This window comes from Asterias amurensis, chromosome 13 (assembly GCF_032118995.1).
Source record: "Asterias amurensis chromosome 13, ASM3211899v1".
NCBI lineage: Eukaryota > Metazoa > Echinodermata > Asteroidea > Forcipulatida > Asteriidae > Asterias > Asterias amurensis.
Window position 1 is genome coordinate 19,084,756 of NC_092660.1, and position 23,316 is coordinate 19,108,071.

Consider the following 23,316-nt stretch of genomic DNA (forward strand, 5'->3'; position numbering starts at 1 on the left):
CCAGAAAATTCCTTCCGCACAGAAACATCTGCATTTTGCTGTATGCATGCCTAAAATTATGTCTCTTTCTGGAACGGTTGATTTTGTGGCCCCATAAATATATAAACAAAAACATTTAAATGTTTTTCCATTTTGAAGTAGCAGAAAATATCTTCAGTAAGAAATATATATCAGCACTTATAACATGCTTTGTTGTTTCTATACAGTTCTGAAATTATCACAGTAAAGTTTTCAGTTGCATGCTGCCTCTTTTATTGCCAATGGTTTGGTGGAAAAATATTGTCATGTCTTCCAAAATTATTGTCACAGATAAGTGGACATTTTTAGCAGCATAATGTTTTAGTATGTTGTGGTGAACTTTGTAATTGTTTCCCACAAATTGTTAATCACCATCAATTATTTGATAACATTGTGTATTTTAGCTACCTGCATCGGTAACTCAGTTTAACTTCTGCTGGGAGAGATATGTATGACCTTGTGACCTTCTAAAATGTAATTTCTTCACAAATTTGTTGTTAGGATGCCTCACTACCATGCAAAGATGACCTTGTGAGATATGACTATTTGACCCTTTTAAAATGTAATATCTTTCACAAATTTGTTGTTAGGATGCCTCACTACCATGCAAAGATGACCTTGTGAGATATGACCATTTGACCATTTTAAAATGTAATTTCTTTCACAAATTTGTTGTTAGAATGCCTCACTACCATGCAAAGATGACCTTGTGAGATATGATCATTTGACCCTTTTAAAATGTAATTTCTTTCACAAATTTGTTGTTAGAATGCCTCACTACCATGCAAAGATGACCTTGTGAGATATGACTATTTGACCCTTTTAAAATGTAATATCTTTCACAAATTTGTTGTTAGGATGCCTCACTACCATGCAAAGATGACCTTGTGAGATATGACCATTTGACCCTTTTAAAATGTAATTTCTTTCACAAATTTGTTGTTAGAATGCCTCACTACCATGCAAAGATGACCTCGTGAGATATGACCTTTTGACTCTTTGAAGATGTAATTTATTTTACAAATTCAATACAAAATCTCCTTGATATGCAAGATGCAAATAATTGCAGCTTTGTTGTGATTAACTTTCTAGCAAATGAAAGTGTATTTCAATCTGGCATCTTTATCGTTATTGTAAATTTAATAACAAATAAATAGGGTAGGAGTTATGAACACTAAAGTATGTTGAAGTTCTGCAAACATTGACAATGATTCTTGGTTTCTTTGTGAAAAAAATAAGCAGAATGGGCTCAAGAAAACGCATTGTACGGGCAAGCTTGGGATTATGTTGATTTTAATGCCACAAATCAATCCTTAAAATTTGTCTGTAGCGTACAATGTACTAAGATGTTACAAGTTTACACCCTACTGCAATTACACAGAATTATGATTACCTTCAAATTATATGCTCCTTCAGTTTTTGTATTTTTTTCATATTATATAAAATATTGTATCATAATTATTGTTTCTTTAACTCATTTTGCCAAATGCAAATCCAAGTATAATAATTGTACTTTTTTTTCTTCAAATTAATATACATGTTATAAATAAATAAAAATACTAAAAATGCTACTTTCGTATCCTCCAAATCATATTCTATTTTCAGAGAAATTATTAAAATAAACAACTTGTTGATTTAAATTTTGTCTCAAGTCTTGCTTGTTACTAAATGTTGGGTTATCCATCAGTTGAGTTCCTCTGTATTTTAGTTTAAAAAAAAAAAATTCATTTCAAAATATCTGGAAATAAAAGAAAACCTTCAAATCCACACAAATTCTCGAAAAAATTTAAAGTCAAGAATCCCCCATATCGGCCATGTATAGTTTATGCTCTACGATATTCCAAAGATTATTGTTAAGCTTGGATGGTCCATGTGTGGGCGGGGAATTTGGGTGTGACCAGTGGCGCAGTGATAAATGTTAGTGGAAGTTTATTCAAAAGAGGGCGCCATAACGCATCGGCCGTGAAAAAAAAACATCATCGATCTTTTTGTGCTGTTCAGTTGTCGCTTGGTGGCGCCAGACTTTTGTTTTCCTCGTCAAAAAAAGATTCACAGGAAAGTACCAGAAAACTTCCCTCCCCAGCCAGTATAGAGCTGTGCTTCCCACAGTAAAGCTGTGCTGAGGATACTTTATCAAGATGGTGAGTATTGAGGACATAGAAACAGGACCAGTCACTTCATTGCCAGGATTAGTAGAGCAGAGTTGGCTGACTTGTTTTTGTACTTGCAACACAAATGTCTGTCGTCACCAAACAACTGATTTTTTATAATATCAATCAATATCATTTATCAACAAATAGTTTGTTGGACCACCAGCATCCCTGTTGTTTTTGTTTTTTCGGTTTTTTGTTCATTTTTCGGAAAAGTTTCCGTATGGCGCCACCACTTTTTCATTCGATATAAAATAATATAGGAACTTATTTACCTGATTGATATATCCCTTTTTGTAAAAATGAGTGAAAAAGTGGTGGCGCCATACGGAAAGTTATCCCATTTTTCTGTCAGATAGTCATAGTTGTATGTTTACTCGCGTCTATAGGCCCCTACTGACTCATAAACTTGTGCTGAGTGCAGATGATGCAGTAATTGCGTAAATAGCAGAAAGAATGTTTGTTGACAGCCGGGCAGGGGTACAGGGGTCGATTTCACAAAGAGTTAGGACTAGTCCTAACTTAGGACTAGTCCTAGGAGATATACAAATTGCATGGGTAGTCCTAAGTTAGGACGAGGGATAACTTTCCGTATGGCGCCACCACTTTTTCACTCATTTTTACAAAAAGGGATACCTCATTGAGGTAAATTAGATACTATATTATTTCATTTCGAATGAAAAAGTGGTGGCGCCATACGGAAACTTTTCCAGGACGAGTAACTGGTCCTAATTCGAGATAAGACTAGTCCTAACTCTTTGTGAAATCCACCCCAGATCCCTTGAATCATCACAAACCCTGAAAAAGTCCCCTCACCATGCTCACTGCTGAGGTCAATAAATAGTTACGATCACAGAGGATAGAGGTTTGAGGGTTATGATTATAGCAATAACAATCCAGACGATACTTGTTTACATCAATATTTTGCAATTACTTAATAATAATATTACATTAAGTGTGGTTTACCCTTACACCGATGTGTGTTAGCACTGTATACTCGGTACTTTCCAGAGTTCTGTGTAGCGAGAGCCAGTTCAAATAGATGCTTTAGCAGCAGGTAGTGAAACATCTTCAACATCTATTCAATTATATTATAGTTATCCCTCTTTTTTCTTCTCTTTTTTTTTTAGTCTGACAGGAAAGCTGTCAACCGCTACTACCCGCCAGACTTTGATCCAAACAAACATGGGTCAATCAACAAGTATCGCAACTCCCACCCTCTTCGGGAACGGGCCAAGAGACTCAGCGAGGGAATCCTGGTCATCCGCTTTGAGATGCCGTACAACATCTGGTGTGGGGGATGTGGCAAACACATTGGCATGGGTAAGAAATAAGGATTGGTCCACAACTTAGAGGTTTCTATTCTCTATTCATAAATACCCAAGACAGTTTCGCTACTCCTAATTGTGGATAGGGCTTCACGTGGGGATGTTTAAACAGTTGATAATGACCAGCTGGAGCTGTTTATAACCGTCTGGGTTCCGCGTGTCGGGCGCACAAGCTCATGTACGCCAATTTTATTATGCGGAACGTAATTCATAGCTATAAGTGACAGCGCGTAATCTATTTCTTAACGCATGTACACACAATATGCGCAACATATGCGCAACAAACATTTTTTTACAAAGTTTTTGAAAAAGTATGTACAAACCTCGAATTTACGATTGTCAAAGTGTCTAAAATTTTAACTTTTTACATGGTTTTTTTTTTACAAAAGGGCATTTACATGTATGAATGGGAGTAAAAGAGTAGTGACTAGTTCTTAAACGTCGTTTAAAACCTTGGCAGTGGCAATGTGATAAAGGCACTCGCCGATCACATGACCACAACCATGCCGGTTTTAAACGGCTGTTTAAGGACTCGTCGCTTTTATTCCCTTAGTAAAGGGCCTCAATACAATCTGATGGGCAGAGTGTAGGTCGTGGCACTTGTCTCTTTGAGCAAGATACTTTCTACAATTGCTTTGTCCTCTGGATGGGGCATAAGGCATTAGGTCCCATGTACTCAGAGCCAAAAACACTCATCAGGGACGAGCAGGGGTGTTTTTGGTTCTCATAGCAAGCACCCTTGTGTAAAGGTTTCCTCAGGCTTGTGAACTACAGTTCACTTACATGTACATGTATGAGGCATTTTTGTTTTCATTACCAGAAATATATCATCATCATAATTTAATAATAGAAAAGAGGAATATTTCTTTTTGAGTTGGTTGATAACTAGGAAGAAAAATAGTTGATCTGTGGAGTTAAAAGTATTTTGTGGTAACGGCATCTTTTCTCCTTGGGGAAGAGATTAATATCAACATGCACTTGTGCTTTTCCAACATTCATACTTTGTCAACAAAACTAATTTAAATTTTTAATAACATTGATGTAACTTTCAGAAATTGTGAAAATAATTTCAAATTTTTGCATTTATTTTGCATAAGTTGGCGAGTATTAATACATTTTTCTTCTTGATGTTCCTGCAGGTGTGCGCTATAACGCAGAGAAGACGAAAGTGGGGAACTACTACACCACCCCGATTTATCGATTCAGGATGAAGTGCCATCTGTGTGACCATTACTTTGAGATGGAAACAAACCCGATGGAGTGTGACTACTCTATCGTGACGGGGGCCACTCGCAAAAACCAGAAATGGGACATGGCTGAGAACGAGCAGGTTCTAACAGAAGGTTGGTCTCATTGCAGTATATTAAGTTTCTGCGCAGTGGACACTTATGATAAAAACTTACTTGGTAATGAGCAATGGAAAGCTGTTGATATTATACTATGAATATGATAGTATTAGAACACTTTGTGAGAAACGACTCCCACCTGAAAGCCCAAAAATTTGTGCAACAATTATGTTTTTCTTTCATTATTCTCTTGCTTCTTCGATAACCAATTGATTCAAAATTGTCACAGATTTTTCATTTTTTGCATATATATGTTGGGATACACCAAGTGAGAATACCGGTCTTTCTGCCAAAGGTGTCCAGTGCCTTTAAGACAGTTTTGGTTTATTACTTATCGCATCCCTTTAAGGCAATCCCCTGGCTGCCGCTTTGAAGGAGTTGTGGTAAACCTGTGTGTGATCCCTGGCTATACGGCATTTGTATGGCTTCGACTGGCACCCCTGAACAAAGATTTCGACAAGATAGAGAGACCACATGGGGCTAGAAAGCTCAGTTGGTAGAGCACTGGCACATTATTCCAGAGGTCGCAGGTTCAAATCCTACTCTAGCAAATTTGTCTTTGTTCAACCACAAATTATCATTATTATTACCTTTGCCTGGCAGACCGAGAAACCGTCAAGAAATTGGCAGCAGATCCTATGTTCAAGTTGGAGCATGGTGTAGACGACAGCACCAAGCTACAGAAGGTCATTCCAACTCTGCATGAACTGGAGACCACTCAAACAAGTTGGAAGAATGATTTCGACCAGAACAGGATGCTGAGGCAGAAATTCAGGGTAGGACTTATTCAAAGGTTGGGGCGTTTTAACTGGTGAACCCTTAAAATCATTCCAATGGCAATTTCTAAGTTATGATTTTGACGATTTGACCTTTTTCAATACAGATGAGCCTTGAGGATGAAGGGGGCTTCGCTCCTCTTCAGGGCCCAATTTCAAGGCTGTACTTACCACCGAATTCTTCACTTACTATCACCATTCTCCGCTTACTGTGCAAGCGCCAAATTTCTACTCTAGCTGTGTGAGCAAAGAATGCCTAGTAATGTGAAGTAAGCACGTGGACAACCAAGTATTTCCAGCTAACCCGTAAAACACGCTTGACGTAAGCGTGGAATTCCCTGCGCTGATTCTTTACTTACAGTACTCAGGGCCATGATATTGGGCCCTGTTGTTACCTGGCTGATTGTTTCACGCTCCAAAAGGAAGGCTGGGGACAGTTCATTCTCTGTTGTTTGTTGCCCCTTATTTGTTGAACAAGCCGCTGTGTGCTATCTGGGAAATGCATTTATTGCATCTTTCAAGCGCAAACTAAACACTCACCTATTTCCCAGCTTATGATCTGTTTGTTTTAATGCTTTCTCTTTTTTGTTGTTGATTCTGATTGCAGTGTTCCTTGTAGAGCGCCAAATAAATGTTTGTATTTGTAACCATAATTAACATTGAAATCTGTTTCATAATTTCCTTAGCGGTTAAATGAAGCCAAGAGTACACAAAAATGAGTCCTTCCTTTTCATAAAGACACTATTTAGGGAGAATGATTGACATCCCTTTTGTTGTTTGAATGTTTCTTATCTAAATTTCGTACAAATGTAGTCCATTTATTTCATACGGTTCATATTTTTTCATTTTATTGCCATTTTGCTCAGCCACCACTCCACTGTGGTTTGTGATTTTGTGAATGTATAGACTGAAATACAGTGTTCTATTTTTATTCCGTTACAGTGTTTTGACATTTTGCTCCCTCTACGTCATAGTACTGATTGGACCTGTAGAAATGGTTAAAATAGTTAAACGGCAGTCACAAGTTCTGTTAAACATTTAAGAAAGTGTCCAGTGCCTTTAAGCACAATAAATAATTAACCACAAGAGACAGTTTTCCTTACTAGAAGAAAAATAACACTTAAGATTCCAGTTCAAATTGTAATATTTTAGGATATTTGTTTCAGATGGAAAAGAAAGAAATCAAGTCTGCAGATGAGAAAGATCAAGCCTTGCTGGTGAAATCGTCTTTGGATATCGCTTTAGTTCCTGAAAGCGAAGAGGACAAGAAATTGGCATCGCTGCTGCACTACAGCGCGGTAGAGTGTGAGTATTACAAAAATAGTTAATGGCAGAGTCTTTCTCAAAGGCTAAGAGGTAACACAGGCATCTTATCCACAGTTTCTCCCTACTCCATGCACTCGGACACTAGTCTGGTTACCTAGTACCTCAATGCTCTGTAAAATCAAGCCATACTGGAGTGATTAGGAAGATTGAAGTGATGTCCTACAGGTGTATCCAGCTTTTGGGTGTTGACTGTGGATCTGTGGCTGTAGAAACACCTCTTGAGCACCACAAAATTTGCAAGATTTGAGATGGATGAGATAAGTGGTGGTGCAGGTGACTTGACAAATTAAATGAGACACAGCATTGCTTTTATGCTTCATTTTTGAAAGGGCAAGGGCACCAAGGCATTTTCTTCTTAGCAAAGGGTTCTCTAGTAGGAAATTGTAAATTTCTACGTGAGCATTTCAAGGGCACCAATGGGCACCATTGCCTCCCTGAAGTATCAGGCCTGTTTACTCCGTATGTACATTTGGTGAAATGTATGACCGTCATAAAAGAAATCCATGCACTACATAAAACAGAGTTTTGTCAAGGGTTGAACATTATGAATAATCAATTTTTATTTTATTTTTTGCTTTTCAGCATCGGATGACGTACAGAAACGAAAAAGAGCAGAAATCACAAACAGGAGCATTTTCTCTTCAAAGTCAGCGCAATTGCATTCCTCCTCATCTTCCAGTCCAGAAACACCAGCAATAGCACCCTCATTGTCGAAAAAGTCACCATCCCGATCGTCCACAGATATCAGAAAGGGCATTGACCTCATTGAGAAGCTTAAATCCATGAAGAGAGTCGGTAAAGGTTTCAGTGACTTTGGCGCTGATGTGAGGAGAGTGTCTCGGAAAAGAGTTGAGAATGAGATTGGGATAGCTGTAGTCAAGAGGAGGAAAAGTCAGAAAGAGGACAGTCCGATCGATGATAAGTGCGAGGGTGAGAAGTTTGGGCAGGGGAAAGAACCGTCGATGGACTTGGAAAGTGGTGGTTCAAATCATGAGGTGCAGCAGAGGACGTCCATTTTGGAAAATGGTTCTCCGACTTTGAGTGATGAACAGTCTGGATTGGAAGATAGAGTGTTAGAGGGTAATAGCGGAGAGAGCAAGGAGCATGCCAACTTAAAAAACCAGGTCTTATCAGAAACGAGTCAACAAAGTCGTTCTGCTTGTCAAGATGCCATGAGGCATCCACAAAATGGTACTGCACAATCTGTGAAGAATTTTAAGACGATAAATCATGGTGGAATGGGTGTTAAGTCCTTAGTGTTGTGTGACTACAGTAGTAGTGACAGCGATGATTGAATGTGTCAGAACCAGGAGGAAGTCTTATTTTCAAATGTGGGGATTGCGTTGGTCCTTTTTACTGCCAAATTATGGATAATGATCGCAGAGATTGAAAAGCGCATCAGTGCCTTTGAGTTGAATTGCTATAGAAGACTTCTTGTGATACAGAACAATTCCCACAATCTAAACACTTAGGTCAGATTTGGAGAGCTGGTTACCGGTCACATCGGGCGGCATGACAGCTTGGTGAAGACAGCAAAGAAAAGAAAACTTTGGTGGTTTGGTCACATCACTAGAGCCAAGGGAACACTGGCAAATATTATCCTCAAAGAGTCTGTGGAGGGTGCTTGAAGGCGTGGACGACCCAGGAGTATCTAGATTGATGTCATCAAGAACTGGATAGGGAAAGAGACCATGGAACTTACAATGTATCAGACTGGCTAAAAGCTGACAAGAGAGGAGTAATATCGTCAAAAATCGTTGGGGTAGCCCCAATGGCTGCAAGGCTATGGGACATGAAGATGTTGGAGCATGTTTTCACAAAACAAGAGATTCAATCTCTTTGAGATGACTGTATGACTGCTCCAAGCTCGTTACTCAAGCCACACTACAAACCTGTGCTTGATGAAATGGAGAGCTGTTATTGGCAAGCAAGAGAGATTGCTTACAGGCGTCTAAAAAGAGGAAACTGATCTGGTTTCAGGGCTTGAATTTTACTCTGGACCGCCGGCCTGAGGCCAGTGATTTCAGTGTCGGTCAATGAGCTCAAGACATTGAAATAACTTTCAATCTTGCGCAGTATCACTCATGAAACAGAAGAAATCAAACTTGTCAGTGTTTTGTTCTAATAAAAGTTACAATTATAAAACTGTGTTAGCTCCTTTTGAATTCTAGTCTCGTCTCATTTTGATTCTGGTCTTGTTAATAAAATCTTGTTCCAGCAAAGATTCTGCACCACAAGTCCTGCAGTCCTGTAGATTTTCCCCTGGGGTTGATCGCATGGTCAGATGGAAGGGGAATCTCACAAACACAATCCTGGAGGTCGTACCTTCAGAGAAGGAAGGCAGCCGATCATGGGGGCGGATAAAATCAAGGAAGACATTATTTGGCACAAGTTCTTAGAGCAGAAGACCTTCCACCCTGGGGGCACTATGTGGATTGGGTTTTCAGTCCCTACATGTACTTTGAATGCGTGGGTTTTCCCTGGAATAATGCTCTGGGGTTTCCTCCCACACCTAAAACTGAAATTTCTTCATCTTCTCTCTTCTCGATTGGCTTGAATAAAACTCGTAGCGTTGTGAACATACATGTATATGTACAATCCAGATCTAGAAATGGAGGGTCGGTGGGACAAATGTCATCACACTGTTGCCCTACGGCCAGAAATTTGGGTACTTGATCTGCTTGTGGCGCGCCATGGCGGCTCTCTAAAGGGGTAAAGATGCTGAATCTGAAATGGTGCTGAACATACAAACCGCAAAAGACAATACGCAAGAGACTGCAATTTATTTTATTGGTTTTATTTCATTGAAAATGTATGTACACTCACTCATACTGTCATATGAAAACAAAACTCAAAACAACAAAATACAAAATGAACCGATGGATTTACATTGTGTGGCTATTAAAACAAAAAAATACAACATTTTGTAATTTAAACTACCTAGGATGGGACACTGTTCTTTTTGGAGTTGATTCCAATCCAATCATTAAGTGTCCATAAATACAAAAGTTCACAATTTAAAGTTATGAATGTTTGTGGTATTTATGCTGTATGGAAGGGTTTTCAAGCAAATGTTTTAAAAATTTAATTATATTTATTCATAATTAATTATACTACGTTGTGATGCTTTACTATAATTGGTTCCAGCGAGGGTAGAGGTTGACATTGTGTTTGAAAAAGCCTTCGGAGCGCCGCAGCAGCCCAGGCCTGTACACTCCCGAGGGAGCTAAAAAAGATCAAAGGAATGTTTTTTGCCAAATGACCAGTGCAGAAATGTAAAGCACATTGAGATGTTATTGCTGTGCCTATTTTTTTTTATATTGCATACAATGACAGACCAATTACACGCAGGCCATAGCCTGTTGCCCCTGGTCTTTGTCATGTCCCCCCTTCAGAAGTTTCCCATATACTTAATTTTTAAGGGAAATCTCCTTTTGCAAAGTGAAAATGGCCTTGCCCTCTCAAAGGTGAAATTCCATTGTAATGAACTAGGTAGTTGCCACTTAATGACTTGCAATGTAGGAAGAATGCGTTTTGGATGTTCCAATCTAGAGCAATGGGTTGCCCTTTACAAAGTTACGTTAAAATTTCATATGTCACTGTTTAAATTTCAAAAAGAATATACCGGGGAAAATGTCATACAAGTATTTTGTAATTATCGGCAAACCATGTAGGCACAGAATGTACATTATGAAAATATTAATATTATTTAGTAGTACAGCACAAATAATAAGTAGTTACCAATTTAAGATATTGTCAACAACTTGATACACCATTTTTTGCTTCACAAAGTGGGTGCAATTTCATGGCTCTGCTTACCGCAAGCAAAGAGTCAGCGCTTAAATGCAAGCAGGGAATTCCAGGCTTACGTCAAGCATATTCCACAGGTCAGCAGGAAATCTTTACTGGTGCGCAAGCATATGCTACCAGGAACTCTTTGCTTACACAGCTAGCCCAGAAGTTCCACCATTTGTTGCGCCAAACCGCCATTTATCATTCGATCATTACACTATGTACAACGGCACATCACTGATGCCAATCAGCCATTTGCAAGTTTGATTTGAATAATGTCTGGTACTTGTGACTTGCTTTGTTACAAGTTACCGCTTAAATTTGAATTCCTCAGACTAATCGAGACAGTTGCTGTGTCAAATGGTTCGGGCCAAGTTTTTGTATAACAACCTCCAGATGAGCACACCCTGGTACCGTTGCACTGTACACGTTCATTCAGTATTGTGAATGGTAGGTGTTCACCATCTCTTGACGCAAAATCTTGTTCCGAATCATGTAACATGGCAACCATTTCTATAGTCAGAGGAATTCAAATTTAAGTGGTAAATTTGTCACTTGTTACTTTAAGCAAGCTGTTGTACCAAACGTTATCATCCATTTTGAGGTATGGTGTACACCCAACTATAGCACTGTACGGTTTGGGTAAACTAGTCTGCATATACCAAAACCAAACACTACACTCCTATAGCGGCCACCACACCTCAAAAAGGCTAATTAAAATTTAACCCCTACATGGCTCAGTGATCAATAATTGTTTCTGTTAAGTTAAATTTGTTGATGCTCGAAAAGTTTGGGGAACAAATTAATAGCTTTTAACAAAGATAAAAGCCAGTGGGAATTATAGCAGGTGGGTGTTTACATAGTCAGTGGTGTATGGAAAGGTTTGTGATAACACCATGTAATGAGTATCTCTAAATGAGTTGGGGTTGTTCTGAAAAGAACCTTTGGTTTCAAAACGACATTTCGATCAGTATGCTCTGATCGTCTTTTTTTTTCTTCTCCAGAAGATGATCAGAGCATACTGATCGAAAAGTAGAGTTGAAACCAACGGTTCTTTTCAGAACCACCCCAACACTATTAGAGATAGTCATTACATAGTGTTACCGCAAACCTTTCCATATCGTATTTCCACCATGCAAAGTTTCAAGTCCTACTTAGCAGTGGTGTAATTATACATACAACATTGAATGGTCCTTGCTGGGTAAAGATCCATCTTAGTGAAATTGGCCTCAGTGTAAGGTAAAAAGAATTACCTCAAATATGTATTGACTTATTCCGTACTGAAACCAAACCGAAATTCCAAACCCTCAGTTCTTACACGCAGTTTAAGAACCGCTAAAAAAACCTAATTTAAAAAATCAAAAGTTCACTTATTTACATAAAAGATGGTATGAGAGCTAATCACAATAAGAATTCTTCTCCATTTTTTGATGATGTGAGGACTGAATATGCCAAGTTTTAAACATTTGCAGGAGAGCAATGTTTAAAAAATTTCACATAGTTGCTGATGAGCTTAAGAAAACAATTTAGGTCTGGAAATACAAGGCCATGGCTTCCGTTGCCCCTTGTTTTGGCCTTGGTGCCCCTTCAAAAGATTTCCCATGGAAGTGCCTTTGCAACATGAAAATGGCCTTGCCCTCTTTAACGATAAAATTATAGACTTGACCATTCGTAGTTAATAAGCTAATGCTCAGATGCATGTACATGTAGATGTGTATTAAAGCCATTGGACCCTTTCGGTAAACAGTGTCGTCCAAGGCCCACGCTTTGTGTACCACAACTTCTATATCAAATAACAAACCTGTGAAAATTTAGGCTCAATCGGTCATCGGAGTCCGGAGAAAACAACGGAAAAACCCACCCTTGTTTCCGCGCGTTTCGCCGTGTCATGACATGTGTTTAAAATAAATTTGTAATTCTCGTTAACGAGAATTTATATTGTTTTGCTGTTTTCTCAAAAAGTAAAGCATTTCATGGAATAATATTTCAAGAGAAGTCTTTCACCATTGCCTTCTGTAAACCCTGTAAATTATTTGTAGATCTGTGAACTTTTTTGTTTGTTCTGTACCGAAAGGGTCCAATGGCTGTAAGTGGGGTTCAAAAGTGTTGAGTTCATGACTTCACTGTTAGATTAACAAAAAAGTGATACACATCAGCGACATCAAAAGCTGCTTTCCCTTGATCAGTTAATTTGTTGTTCATGGCTAGAATAAGGAAGGACTTATTTAGAGGTAGGGTCATAGATTGTACTGGAATTGTACTTTTAATGTAATGCCGATGTAAAGCCAAAATTATTAAGCGAGAAACAATCATTTAAATATAGAAGAGTTTGCAGTAACACCATGTAATGACAATCTCTCAATGAGTTGGGATGGTTCTGAAAAGAACCGTTGGTTTAACTCGACGTTTCGATCAGTATGCTCTGATCGTCTTCTGGAGATACAATCAGTTCACACGTGATAGTTTTTTTCTGAATACAGCATCTACTTTCTGAGAAAACAGCCAGAAACTGCCACTTTATTTTCATACCAATATCGAATACATCCATGTTTAGTGAGACGCCGGCAGGTACCAACCGCATCACATTGCAGGAGACCCGAAGTTTGACTCCTAAAAAAGTAAAGTGTACAGTTTCCGATGTTCACCTCCCACAACAACAACAAAATCAGTCCAGATTTGTCCCTATTTCTTGGATGCCAATGTTGGCAGGTCTGCGCATGTCTGGCCACAGCATTCAAGAATGGACACCAACCCTGAGAGATCTGAAAAACGATTCATGCATGAATCGTTTCTCAGATTCAATCATGTGTTTGGTCCCAAAAAATTTCTGAGCCATTTAATTTTTCTTTGAAGGGGATCCTTTCTCCAAAAAGTATATCACTATAAATAGCTGCAGTGTTTCTCACCAACATGACCAAGTCAAGTTTTCATGGTTGTAAATTTGGGGAGTATTTACCGATCTATGACCTTACCTAACTTCTGATTTTTGAAAGCTTTCACAAAAGGTCAGTCAGTGTGAAAGTTATCACATAAAATGCTTGCCAATGTTTTAACAGATGTTAAATTCGATCGGGGATAAAGAATATTAATTTTCGTTTTACCCATACACCAGTACAAACCGATGTGCGTTAGCACTGTATACTTTCCTGAGTTCGGTAAAAAAAAAAAGGTAATATGCCTGTGATTGATGTGATAGGAAACGAGCAAGAAATCTCTTGTGAGTAGGGGTTTTGCTTTATACATATTTTGAAATGCTCGCTGAATGCCCAAAATAATTCACACACTCTAGCTGCCCATAACATGTACTGCATGTGTGCTTTACAAGTTGTACCATAATGTAGTATACAGCCATAATCTTATAAAGGTATTACACAGGAGTGGGAAGTTAAAAAAACGCTGTTTAATTTTGGTTAACTTTGGTTAACTGATTATGAAATTCATACTAGAACCATTTTTGTGTGAAATTTTTCCCTCTGAAATGAAGTCATATTGTTCGAGAACAGCTAAAAATTTTAAAGAACACACAGCTGATGTCGGTTGGTACAACCAAATTTAGGTAAAATGTGCTTTCAAACTGATAATCCGGAGGTCGTTGGTTCGAATCCCACTCTAGTCAATTCTTTGTTCAACCCCCAAAATCAAACTGAAAATTGTGTATGTTTTTTCAAAATTGTGTATGTTTTTTCACAATTTTCTCCTGACTCGCACCACAAATTAGGCCAAAACTTGTCAAGGTTTGTTATTTCATGTGTATAGTTGATCCCACAAAACATGAACACTCTCTGCGACTATTTCATCAGCTCAACCAATCATGTGTACCTTTATCATTGGAAACATTAATATAAATAAATTTTACGTTCATGAACCGTTCATGACAGATATGCTCTTCATTACTTGACCTATCATGAATTACTCATGATTTATTCATTCACATAACTTTGTTCTTGTAGTAAACTTTAATGAGGTGCACCACTCACTCAGAGGTCATCAATACTATGGAAGTATGGCAACAGAATAATGTATTCAATACTGTATTTTACATATTTGAATATGTATGAATAATTCATGAGGGTTCCCCCTGCCCAGACTCGATGAGGAAGTCACTGAAGGCTGCTTGGATTTCAGCATCTAATTCGTCCAGATCGTCGGCATAACTGCGGACAAAATACAAATACTTACAATTTTTCAGGCGCTGGACACGTTTGGTAATTGTCAAAGATCAATATTCTCATTTGGTGTTTCCCAACATAGGCATAAAGTAAGTAATCTGAGAAAATATGGGCTCAGTTGGTCATCGAAGTTGCAAGGAAATAATGCAAGAAAACATCCTTGTTGCACAACAAATGTGTGTGCTTTCAGTTGCCTAAAGATAGGTTTCAGGCCTAAGGTCTTTCTCAGATTCCAATATTTTCGGTGGGAAATTACCTCTTTCTCAAAAACTATATGTTACCTCAGAGGGAGCCGGTTCTCACAATGTTTAATACTATCAACAGCTCTCCATTGCTTGTTAACAAGTAAGTTTTTATGCTAGTACAGTATATATTTCAAGTAATTACCAAACGTGTCAAGGGCCTTTAATGCTGACCTTTTTTCATGGCTCTTATTTGGGGTGGAAATCAAACCAGACCAAAGAACTCGTTGCTCAAAAAGTTGAATGGCCAAAAATTGTTTTTAAAAGACCAGGGGTGGATTTTCGCGAAGATTTAGGACTAGTCCTAACTTAGGATTAGTCCTAGGGGATATTGAAAAAATTAAGGCTAGTCCTAAGTTAAGTAACTTGTCTTAACTCAAGATAAGACTAGTCTGAACTCTTTGTGAAATCCACCCCTGATATTTGAACAAGCAGCGCTAAAAGATAAGATTCATCTCTTGTGTCTTCATATGTACCATCAATAGAATTGGAAGGTGTTAATCGGACTCAAGCATTTGGGCCTAACTTGGTTTTTTGAGGGTGACTTACTCAAGCCCTTCATTGGTGTCTGGTTGATAATGGCTCGGATCCAAGTCGTAATCAGCGTAGGGATCTACTGCAGATTCGTCGTAATAGGTGTAGTTGTCATACTCCGCATCTAACTCATCACCAAAACCTACCAGGTCAAATAATATTAGAAACTATTAAGCCCGGTTCATACTTCCTGTGAATGCGAATGCGAAGCGAATTTGACCTGAATTTGACGTCACAACTATCCTTTCGCAGTAATACTCGCAAGTGAGTTGACCAGAGCTGAACTGCTGCAAAATTCGTTGCGAATTTTGTGACGTCAACATTCGCTTCGCATTCGCAGGAAGTATGAACCGGGCTTTAGGCTTGGGGGAAAAAACAAAGCTGCCAACATTTGCATCATGCAATTAGGAACATTTTATACAACAATAAGTTAACATAATTAGGGGCAAATTGATCATAGTCTAGGAGACTTTCCAATTTGTTCATCAGAACGTGCAAAGATTGGTTTATGTTCAGGGAACTTTATGCAGCATCAGGGAGAGTTGGCAGCTTTTCAGGTTCCAGCTGTGTCTATTTACTTTCTCCATATTTTAATTACTCTTTGAATACTTTTTACCTTCGTAAAATTCATACTTTTCTCTAGATCCTAGATACATCTGTTGGATACCAAACTATTCATTGCAATATCGCATCCCCCTATGAGACTTATTTCATTCAATATTTTTATTTTATTTTATACAACATCCAACAGCGCAAGCGCCAATTACAGGGCGGATAAAAATGTTAATATTAAACATTATTCAATATTTCTAACCGTACCTGCTTCTGCAGCGGTGATAACTTGACCTTGGTTATTGTAGAAGACTGGCTCATTCTGTTGAGAGAAGAATGGGACTTGAGTAAAAATTGTTAACTGTCCCCCAATCGTTGAACAATCTTTTCCAATGTCTTGACACCTGTGTCCTTAAGCAAGAAACTTTACAATAGACCCTTCCCATGAAATCTGTAAATTGCACAAAGCGCGCGCGCACTAACGTTTTGGTTGGCAAAATGAGGGAACATCGCGCTGTTTTGTACACGGCTAATGGGTGCGTGACGCAGACGCGATTGCGGGTCTGCTTAGTGCACAACTCTTTGGCGTTTGCCAACCAACAGAGTCTGTACGCATGCATGAGTGTAATTAGCATATTTCATGGGAAGGGTCCATTGTTGCTGTGTCCTTCCAATGGGACATAGGTCGTGTTTGTTGTGTAATGCACATAAAAAGGAACCCAGTTACACTTCAGGTGAAATTTTTTTGCGGTAGTGTTGTTTCTGAGAAGAACCGGTGGTTGACAACTCAACATTTCGATTGGTGTAATAATAGTAATAATAATAAAGACATTTATTAAAACCTCCAAACTAACTCAATCTTTTGAATAGACTCACAGTGAACTCAGCTGTAGATGGTGGTGCATCTCCTCCCGCTGCCATGTAGACATTACCACTAGCTACATCAGGTGGACCTAAACTACTGTTGTTGTACTTCACTTCCGCTTGACCCCACTTGGCCCCTCGCAGCTCAAACAGCTGCAACCACAGCGCACGGATGCCCCTTGGAAAACAATTATTTTGATACATTTAGAGTGTTGGTTCGAGTCCCAGTCGTGACACCCGTGTCCTAAAGCAAGACACTTAACCACGATGCTTCGTCCTTGAGATGGGGCGTAAACCCGTTGGTCATGTGTGTTGTGTAATGCACGTAAAAGAACCTGGTACACTTTATCGAAAAGAGAAGGAGGTTCGCCGTGGTGTTCCTGGTTGGATTGGCAGCATATTGTGCCATAGCACCTTGTAAACAATAACTTGGTGCTATAACAGGATTAGATCCAATATCGAATGTCTTTCCGTGAATAGACTTGAGCCTTGGCCATAAAACATGGCCCGTAATCATCCAAAGTGTAAAGTAGGATTTGAAACTTTGCATGGTGGAAATACGATATGGAAAGGTTTGCGGTAACACCATGTAATGACTATCTTTAATGAGTTGGGGTGGTTCTGAAAAGAACCGTTGGTTTCAACTCTTAAGTATACTGAGATCTCAGACTTTCCTTCCATATCCCCAAAACTCTGGAATTACATAAAAACACCTGTCTCAATTGAAGATTATCAGCACAATTTATTAAAATAGTGACTTACTTGTCCATGATGTCCCTCGTTGTATGCCTCCTCGCCTCGTTGAATATTTCATTTAAAGTCTTGGATACTGTGCTCTGATTCTGCGCATTATCGTAGTCTTCAATCTCTTTACCTGAAAGCTACAAATGAAAACCATGTAAACCTCTTAATGTCACAAAGAAGCAATTGGATAATTAACCAACAGGCGGTCAGGTTGGCTTGGCGGCATCTTTCCTCGCCTTCAACCTCCAGGACCCTGGTTTGACTCATGCAGGGGGGGGGGGGCACTATTTGGATAAGGTTTTCAGTTCCTAACTGACCGCATCAGTTTGCCCAAGGTTTTCCTCCCACATCTAAAACTGAAGTGTCCTTCATTGTCTTCTCTCCATGGGGGGTTCTTGGCTAGTACAGTGATTAAGTTCGCTTTTCTGAGAGTCCTTGGCTTCTCAACCAGGCCTAATTAAAACTTTAAAACGAAATAAAAACTTTCAAATGAAATAAAAACACCTACCTTGAGTAGTTGGCCAAGACATTTGAGGTTTTCGTCGCTGGCGTTTTTTACCAACGTATCCATCAGTTCAGTCAGGGCTTTTCGGTAAACTGCTATCCTCTTACCTTCCACCTGCCGAAAAGTCAAGTATTGCGTTAAAGGGAGGGTATACCAGTGGTAATAAGTCATAAAATTTGTGACCATAAAAAAAACTAACTTGGCAAGAAGCACTGCAGCAAAGATTTCCCGTCAAAGGAATGTGGTTCGGGAGAGCTTCAAAAACGTTTCAAAAACATTTCAAAAGGTTTGGAGTAAAATTTGATCTGTTAAACTAGTAATTGTCTCAACGTTTCGACTAGCTTTCTCTAGTCATCGTCATCAAAGAGGCTGCCTTGAGTTAATTTCTACAGTATTAAGAAGATTTTGAAAACATAAACTTACCTCTGTGTTCAGAAATAATTCTGCGAGGAACATGGTAGCGCCATGTAACCGTCCCATCTGTTTTGGGTCTTTGGCCATTTGATCACTTCTTTCGACGGAATCTTTCATTCTATTAGGTCCAATAGAAAAATCAAAGATTCGTTTTTGACAAATTTTCTGCCAATAAGAGTAGGTGTCTTAACTCCCAGAACCATTTACTCTGACAAAAAAAAATCTTACTATCAAATTTAACCTTTAGTCTGAAAGCTTCCTGATTATGAAGTTCATACTAAAACCACTTGTGAAATATTTCCCTCTTGGGGGGATGAACCCATATTCAAGAAAACTGTGTCAAAAAATCTTTAAAAAAAATGCTGTTATAAGTTTTCAGAACCAACATTAAAGACCTGCTTGAACGAAAATGTCAAGTTGTAAACTTTGCTGAAATTCACTTAAAGTGTTTTCAAAGAATAGGGAACTCGAGTCATACGACTATAAAAAGATTTCAATTGTGTAAAAAAACAATCATTTTGAATGCCCTTATCCAGCGCTTTTCTGAGAGATTTGCGAAAAGCCCTGTTACGTAATCACTCTCAAAACGTCATCTCTGGGAGCTCCAATTTGTAAAGCCGCTTTGTTGCAGCGTGGAGGCATAACAAAGCAAGCTCCCAGAGATAACGTCAGCGGCATTGTCCTTTGACGCGCGCTCTCAACGGCAGAAGTGTTTTTAGTTTTTCAAAACCTTTAGGTTGGGGCCTGATTTTTTAATCGATAATTACGAAAAATTCAGAAGTGTACACATATAAAAATTACATTCAAATGGTGAACAATTGCATTATAAACAAGTTAAAATACCATTGCCGTTGAAAACATTCCGCTAAGGACAATGTGTTTACACGCTGAAAAATGTGCATGGGTTTTTCACTATTTTCTGCAAATTCAAACAATGGGTAAGGTCAAAATTAACTAAACTATAAACAAAATGAAAAAGAGAAAAGATGCTGTACCTTTGATTGATGTGTACCCTGAATGTTTTAATTGTTGGTGGGAGTTTAAGATGCACAGTCAAATAGTCACAAGCTCTGGCTCCTGTATATCTGAAGTTTGGCTCCGAAACTGACTGCAAAAATCAACAAGAATGTGAACAAAATGTGATGTTATTATTGATTTTATTTTGTTTGCTTTCTTGGATTATTCAACAAAAGAAACATACCCTATCCTTTAAATTGACCAGGGGTCAATTTCACAAAGACAGTCTTAACTTAGGACTAGTTCTAGAACTCTTTAGGAGTTATTGAAAACTTAAGGCTAGTCATAAGTAAGCACAAGTTACTCGAGATAAGACTAGTCTTAACACTTTGTGAAATCCACCTCTGATGATATTTGACAAGATCTATGCCATTTGTGGTTATTTGTTAGTTAGAAAGATAGCTTAGTTAATTGTTTCTTACACTGGTGGCTAATGACCAAATTACAGTAACAATTACAATTTTTCCAAAATAATTTACATACATACAACAAAAATGTAATTTAGATACTCTTGAATGAGGTATTTTATTCAAATAAAAAACATAAGACCATCAGGCTTGTCCCAATTGAGTCTACTGACCAGTCACTAACATCACAGGCCTCGGGTCCAGAGTTTATTTTGAGCCCTGACCAAGCTCTATTTTCTAGCCTGTGGATAATAATAATTACAATCCTGGTCGTGACACTTGTGTCCCTGAGCAAGACACTTCACTATAATTGCTTCTCTCCACCCAGGGGTAAATGGGAACCTGTGAGGGCAGAGTTGGTTCTTGTGATTGATAAGCTTGGATTGCGCTACATACTTGGTGGCACAGGCTGTATACTCCCCAAGGGAGCTGAGATGGTTTAAGGAATGATTTAAGGCCCAGTGACCAGGGGTAATAATGTTGAAGCGCCATGAGCGTCACTGCGTGACGGACCTGAGCGCTATATAAAAAGCCACTATTAATATTATTATTATTATTATGATAAACAATTTTAAAGCACCATATTTGTCAGAAAGACACTCCTTGATCCTTGCGCGAACTTGACTATGGATTACATACCTGTTCAAATATGATACTGGCAATTGCACTCAGTTCATCGTCTGAAACAATGGTCGAATTGAGACGTGCCACAAGGGAATGCATGAGGTCTTCAAACATGCCTGGATTGCTATTCAGACTTCCTAACACATCCCTCACCAATTGGATGCTCAGGGGTTCTGGATCTCCTGTGGCATACTGTGCCTGGTACTGTGACAAGATAGAAGAATGAGAATGGAATTAGCTGTTGCAAACAACTCACTAACCAAAGGGACCTACAGTTTGGTATAAATGCCAAAAATAGTGAATGGCCTGTAGTTTCAAACCTAGAGGAGTCTTTCTCAAAGGTTAAATGACAGCACAACAAACATGAATTCCGAGACCATTGCTACAAACCCTTCTCTAGTCAGTTTTTCTTTGTTCAACCCAAATCGAATTAAAAACACTTTAAAAGCCCAGTTCATACTTCCTGCAAATGCAAATGCGATAAGAATTTTGACGCCACAGGTCTGTTTTCGCAGCGACTGTTTCACAGCAATTGGGCAACTGAAGCAAATGATTTGTATCGCATTCACAATCGCAGGAAGTATGAACAGTTCTTAACTCTATGATCCCAACCCAAACACTACCCCCTTTAAGGCCAAAAGTAATCTCTACCTGTTCTTCCCCGTTAGACCACTGTTGTGGCTGCCCAGAGTTTAGTCCGTCCCCGCCAGCCCATGGCTTTCCTGGTACAAACTCAGCAGGTCCAGCGCTGGTGAACTGCTGCGGCTGAACATCGGTCCTTGCTGCAGCTGCTGAACTGACAAGGCCTGGTGCTGGTTGCCAGCTCCTTCCGGGTACAAACTCAGCGGCTGATGCTGATAATGAGCTCATTGTGTGGTCAATAGTTCAGCACTCTCTTAATGGCATCTTGATAAATGGAAAGTATACATTTGGGTATCACTTTTTAAATTAATGGCAATCAAACCTTTGGCTAGAAGCCTACAGCAGCAATTGATAGTAATGAGCGTTTTGAGGATTATTTCACTTCAAAGTAATGTTAAATATAGTTATGGCAAAAGATTAAGTTTTTAAGACCCAAACAATTATTTTGACTTTGAGATGTGTCACTGCAGTAACACAACTTTGATTGTGTATTCCTATCTAGGGAGTTTTCTTTCTGTCGACCACCTTTTGAAATGAGATGTTAGTTTTATTGTGTCAAATATCTCATTTGAGTAAAATTAGACACTTATACTTTTTTACAAACTTGTTTTCAAAAACAAACCTTGTTGGAATTGTGTGTTGTTCCTAACTTTAGAAATTTTCAAATCATCACAACTGGACAAAGTCATCATTTGGCAAGCCCTGTCATGTGTCATAGTATTTCCTCAAAAGTAAGGAATAAAATGAAGTACGTTGGAGTAGTGTAGGATTTCCCTAATTAAATGGAAGAAATTTACAACCAAATTACCACGCATTTTGCGACCTTTGAAAACTTTGCGTTTTAGACATGTATCGAAGGTGGGCTGTAATGGTGACGACAGTGATGAGTGAGACCGATGATGTTAAAAGAGAGCCATTATTAATTAACAGCTCAAAAAGGTGGGCTAGCTCGATAAATACAGGAAAATACCAGAAATAATACAGCACCTCAGAGCTGCGTCCAACAATTTGAAAAATATCAAACTCAGATTTCAGCCTCCGTTGACCGTCCGTAGTCGTACCATATGGGGTATCAATAGGATAACTTTCCGTATGGTGCCACCATTTTTTCACTCATTTTTACAAAAAGGGATATCTCATTGAGGTTAATTTGATACTATATTATTTCATATCGAATGAAAAAGTGGTGGCGCCACACGGAAACTTTTCCGTCCCCCTATACACAGTGACAGTCACTCACAGCCGGCCCAGCAGAACAGAAGAGAGAGAAGTGTTATTTTGTATTGTATTTCAGTCGCGCGTGCTTGTTTGATAACTGATACTAATCATAACTAAATAAATATAACACATAACCCTTCATAGCCAAAGCATTCCATTCGTTTCACTCACCATGCACTCACACACAACACAGGTCACAGTAAACAATCACATAATAAAACTTCGTATTGACTATTCTATTGATCATTCAATTTAATGATTGCCAAACAAAACATACAAAATTCTATCCCAAATTTATCGCTTCTTAAACCTCAGGAAAATCCGTATATGCTTGCTAGACAACATAGAATGGTACCCACTTATAACATAAATTCACACAGTTTGGGTAAAACTTTGTAAGAAAAGGCAAAATTATTATTGTTAGTTCTTACTTTTTCTCGTCGAAGTGATGGAGAACAACACAATCTGCGTACATATCCGAGATGCTGTCAACCTTTAACCAACACAACAACTGTACCCTGGTTTGGTTTTTGCACAAAGAGCAATAGTTTGAGACCGAGGTTGACTAGAAGTTTCTTGTATGGAAAGCGTGGACGGCATACTAATTTTCTAAGGTCAATAGCTTTTGTGTTCCCCTTGCCGCAATAA

At 38.7% G+C, this 23,316-nt stretch overlaps 2 protein-coding genes across 2 annotated transcripts; one reads left to right on the forward strand and one right to left on the reverse strand.

Annotated features, from left to right (window-relative positions):
* The first annotated feature begins 2,036 nt into the window (after nucleotides 1-2,036).
* Nucleotides 2,037-9,337, forward strand: LOC139945972 (probable splicing factor YJU2B). The gene is made up of 6 exons (XM_071943524.1): nucleotides 2,037-2,159; nucleotides 3,299-3,491; nucleotides 4,636-4,839; nucleotides 5,446-5,618; nucleotides 6,785-6,923; nucleotides 7,527-9,337. The coding sequence occupies exons 1-6, from the start codon at nucleotides 2,157-2,159 to the stop codon at nucleotides 8,237-8,239; spliced, it is 1,425 nt and encodes a 474-aa protein (XP_071799625.1). The 5' UTR covers nucleotides 2,037-2,156; the 3' UTR covers nucleotides 8,240-9,337.
* A 172-nt stretch (nucleotides 9,338-9,509) lies between these two features.
* Nucleotides 9,510-23,316, reverse strand: LOC139946023 (polyadenylate-binding protein-interacting protein 1-like). The gene is made up of 11 exons (XM_071943605.1): nucleotides 23,100-23,316; nucleotides 21,460-21,714; nucleotides 20,824-21,012; nucleotides 19,756-19,868; nucleotides 18,770-18,878; nucleotides 18,350-18,460; nucleotides 17,860-17,978; nucleotides 17,110-17,275; nucleotides 16,501-16,555; nucleotides 15,697-15,823; nucleotides 9,510-14,890 (listed from the first exon to the last, which is right to left on the reverse strand). The coding sequence occupies exons 2-11, from the start codon at nucleotides 21,676-21,678 to the stop codon at nucleotides 14,800-14,802; spliced, it is 1,299 nt and encodes a 432-aa protein (XP_071799706.1). The 5' UTR covers nucleotides 21,679-21,714; nucleotides 23,100-23,316; the 3' UTR covers nucleotides 9,510-14,799.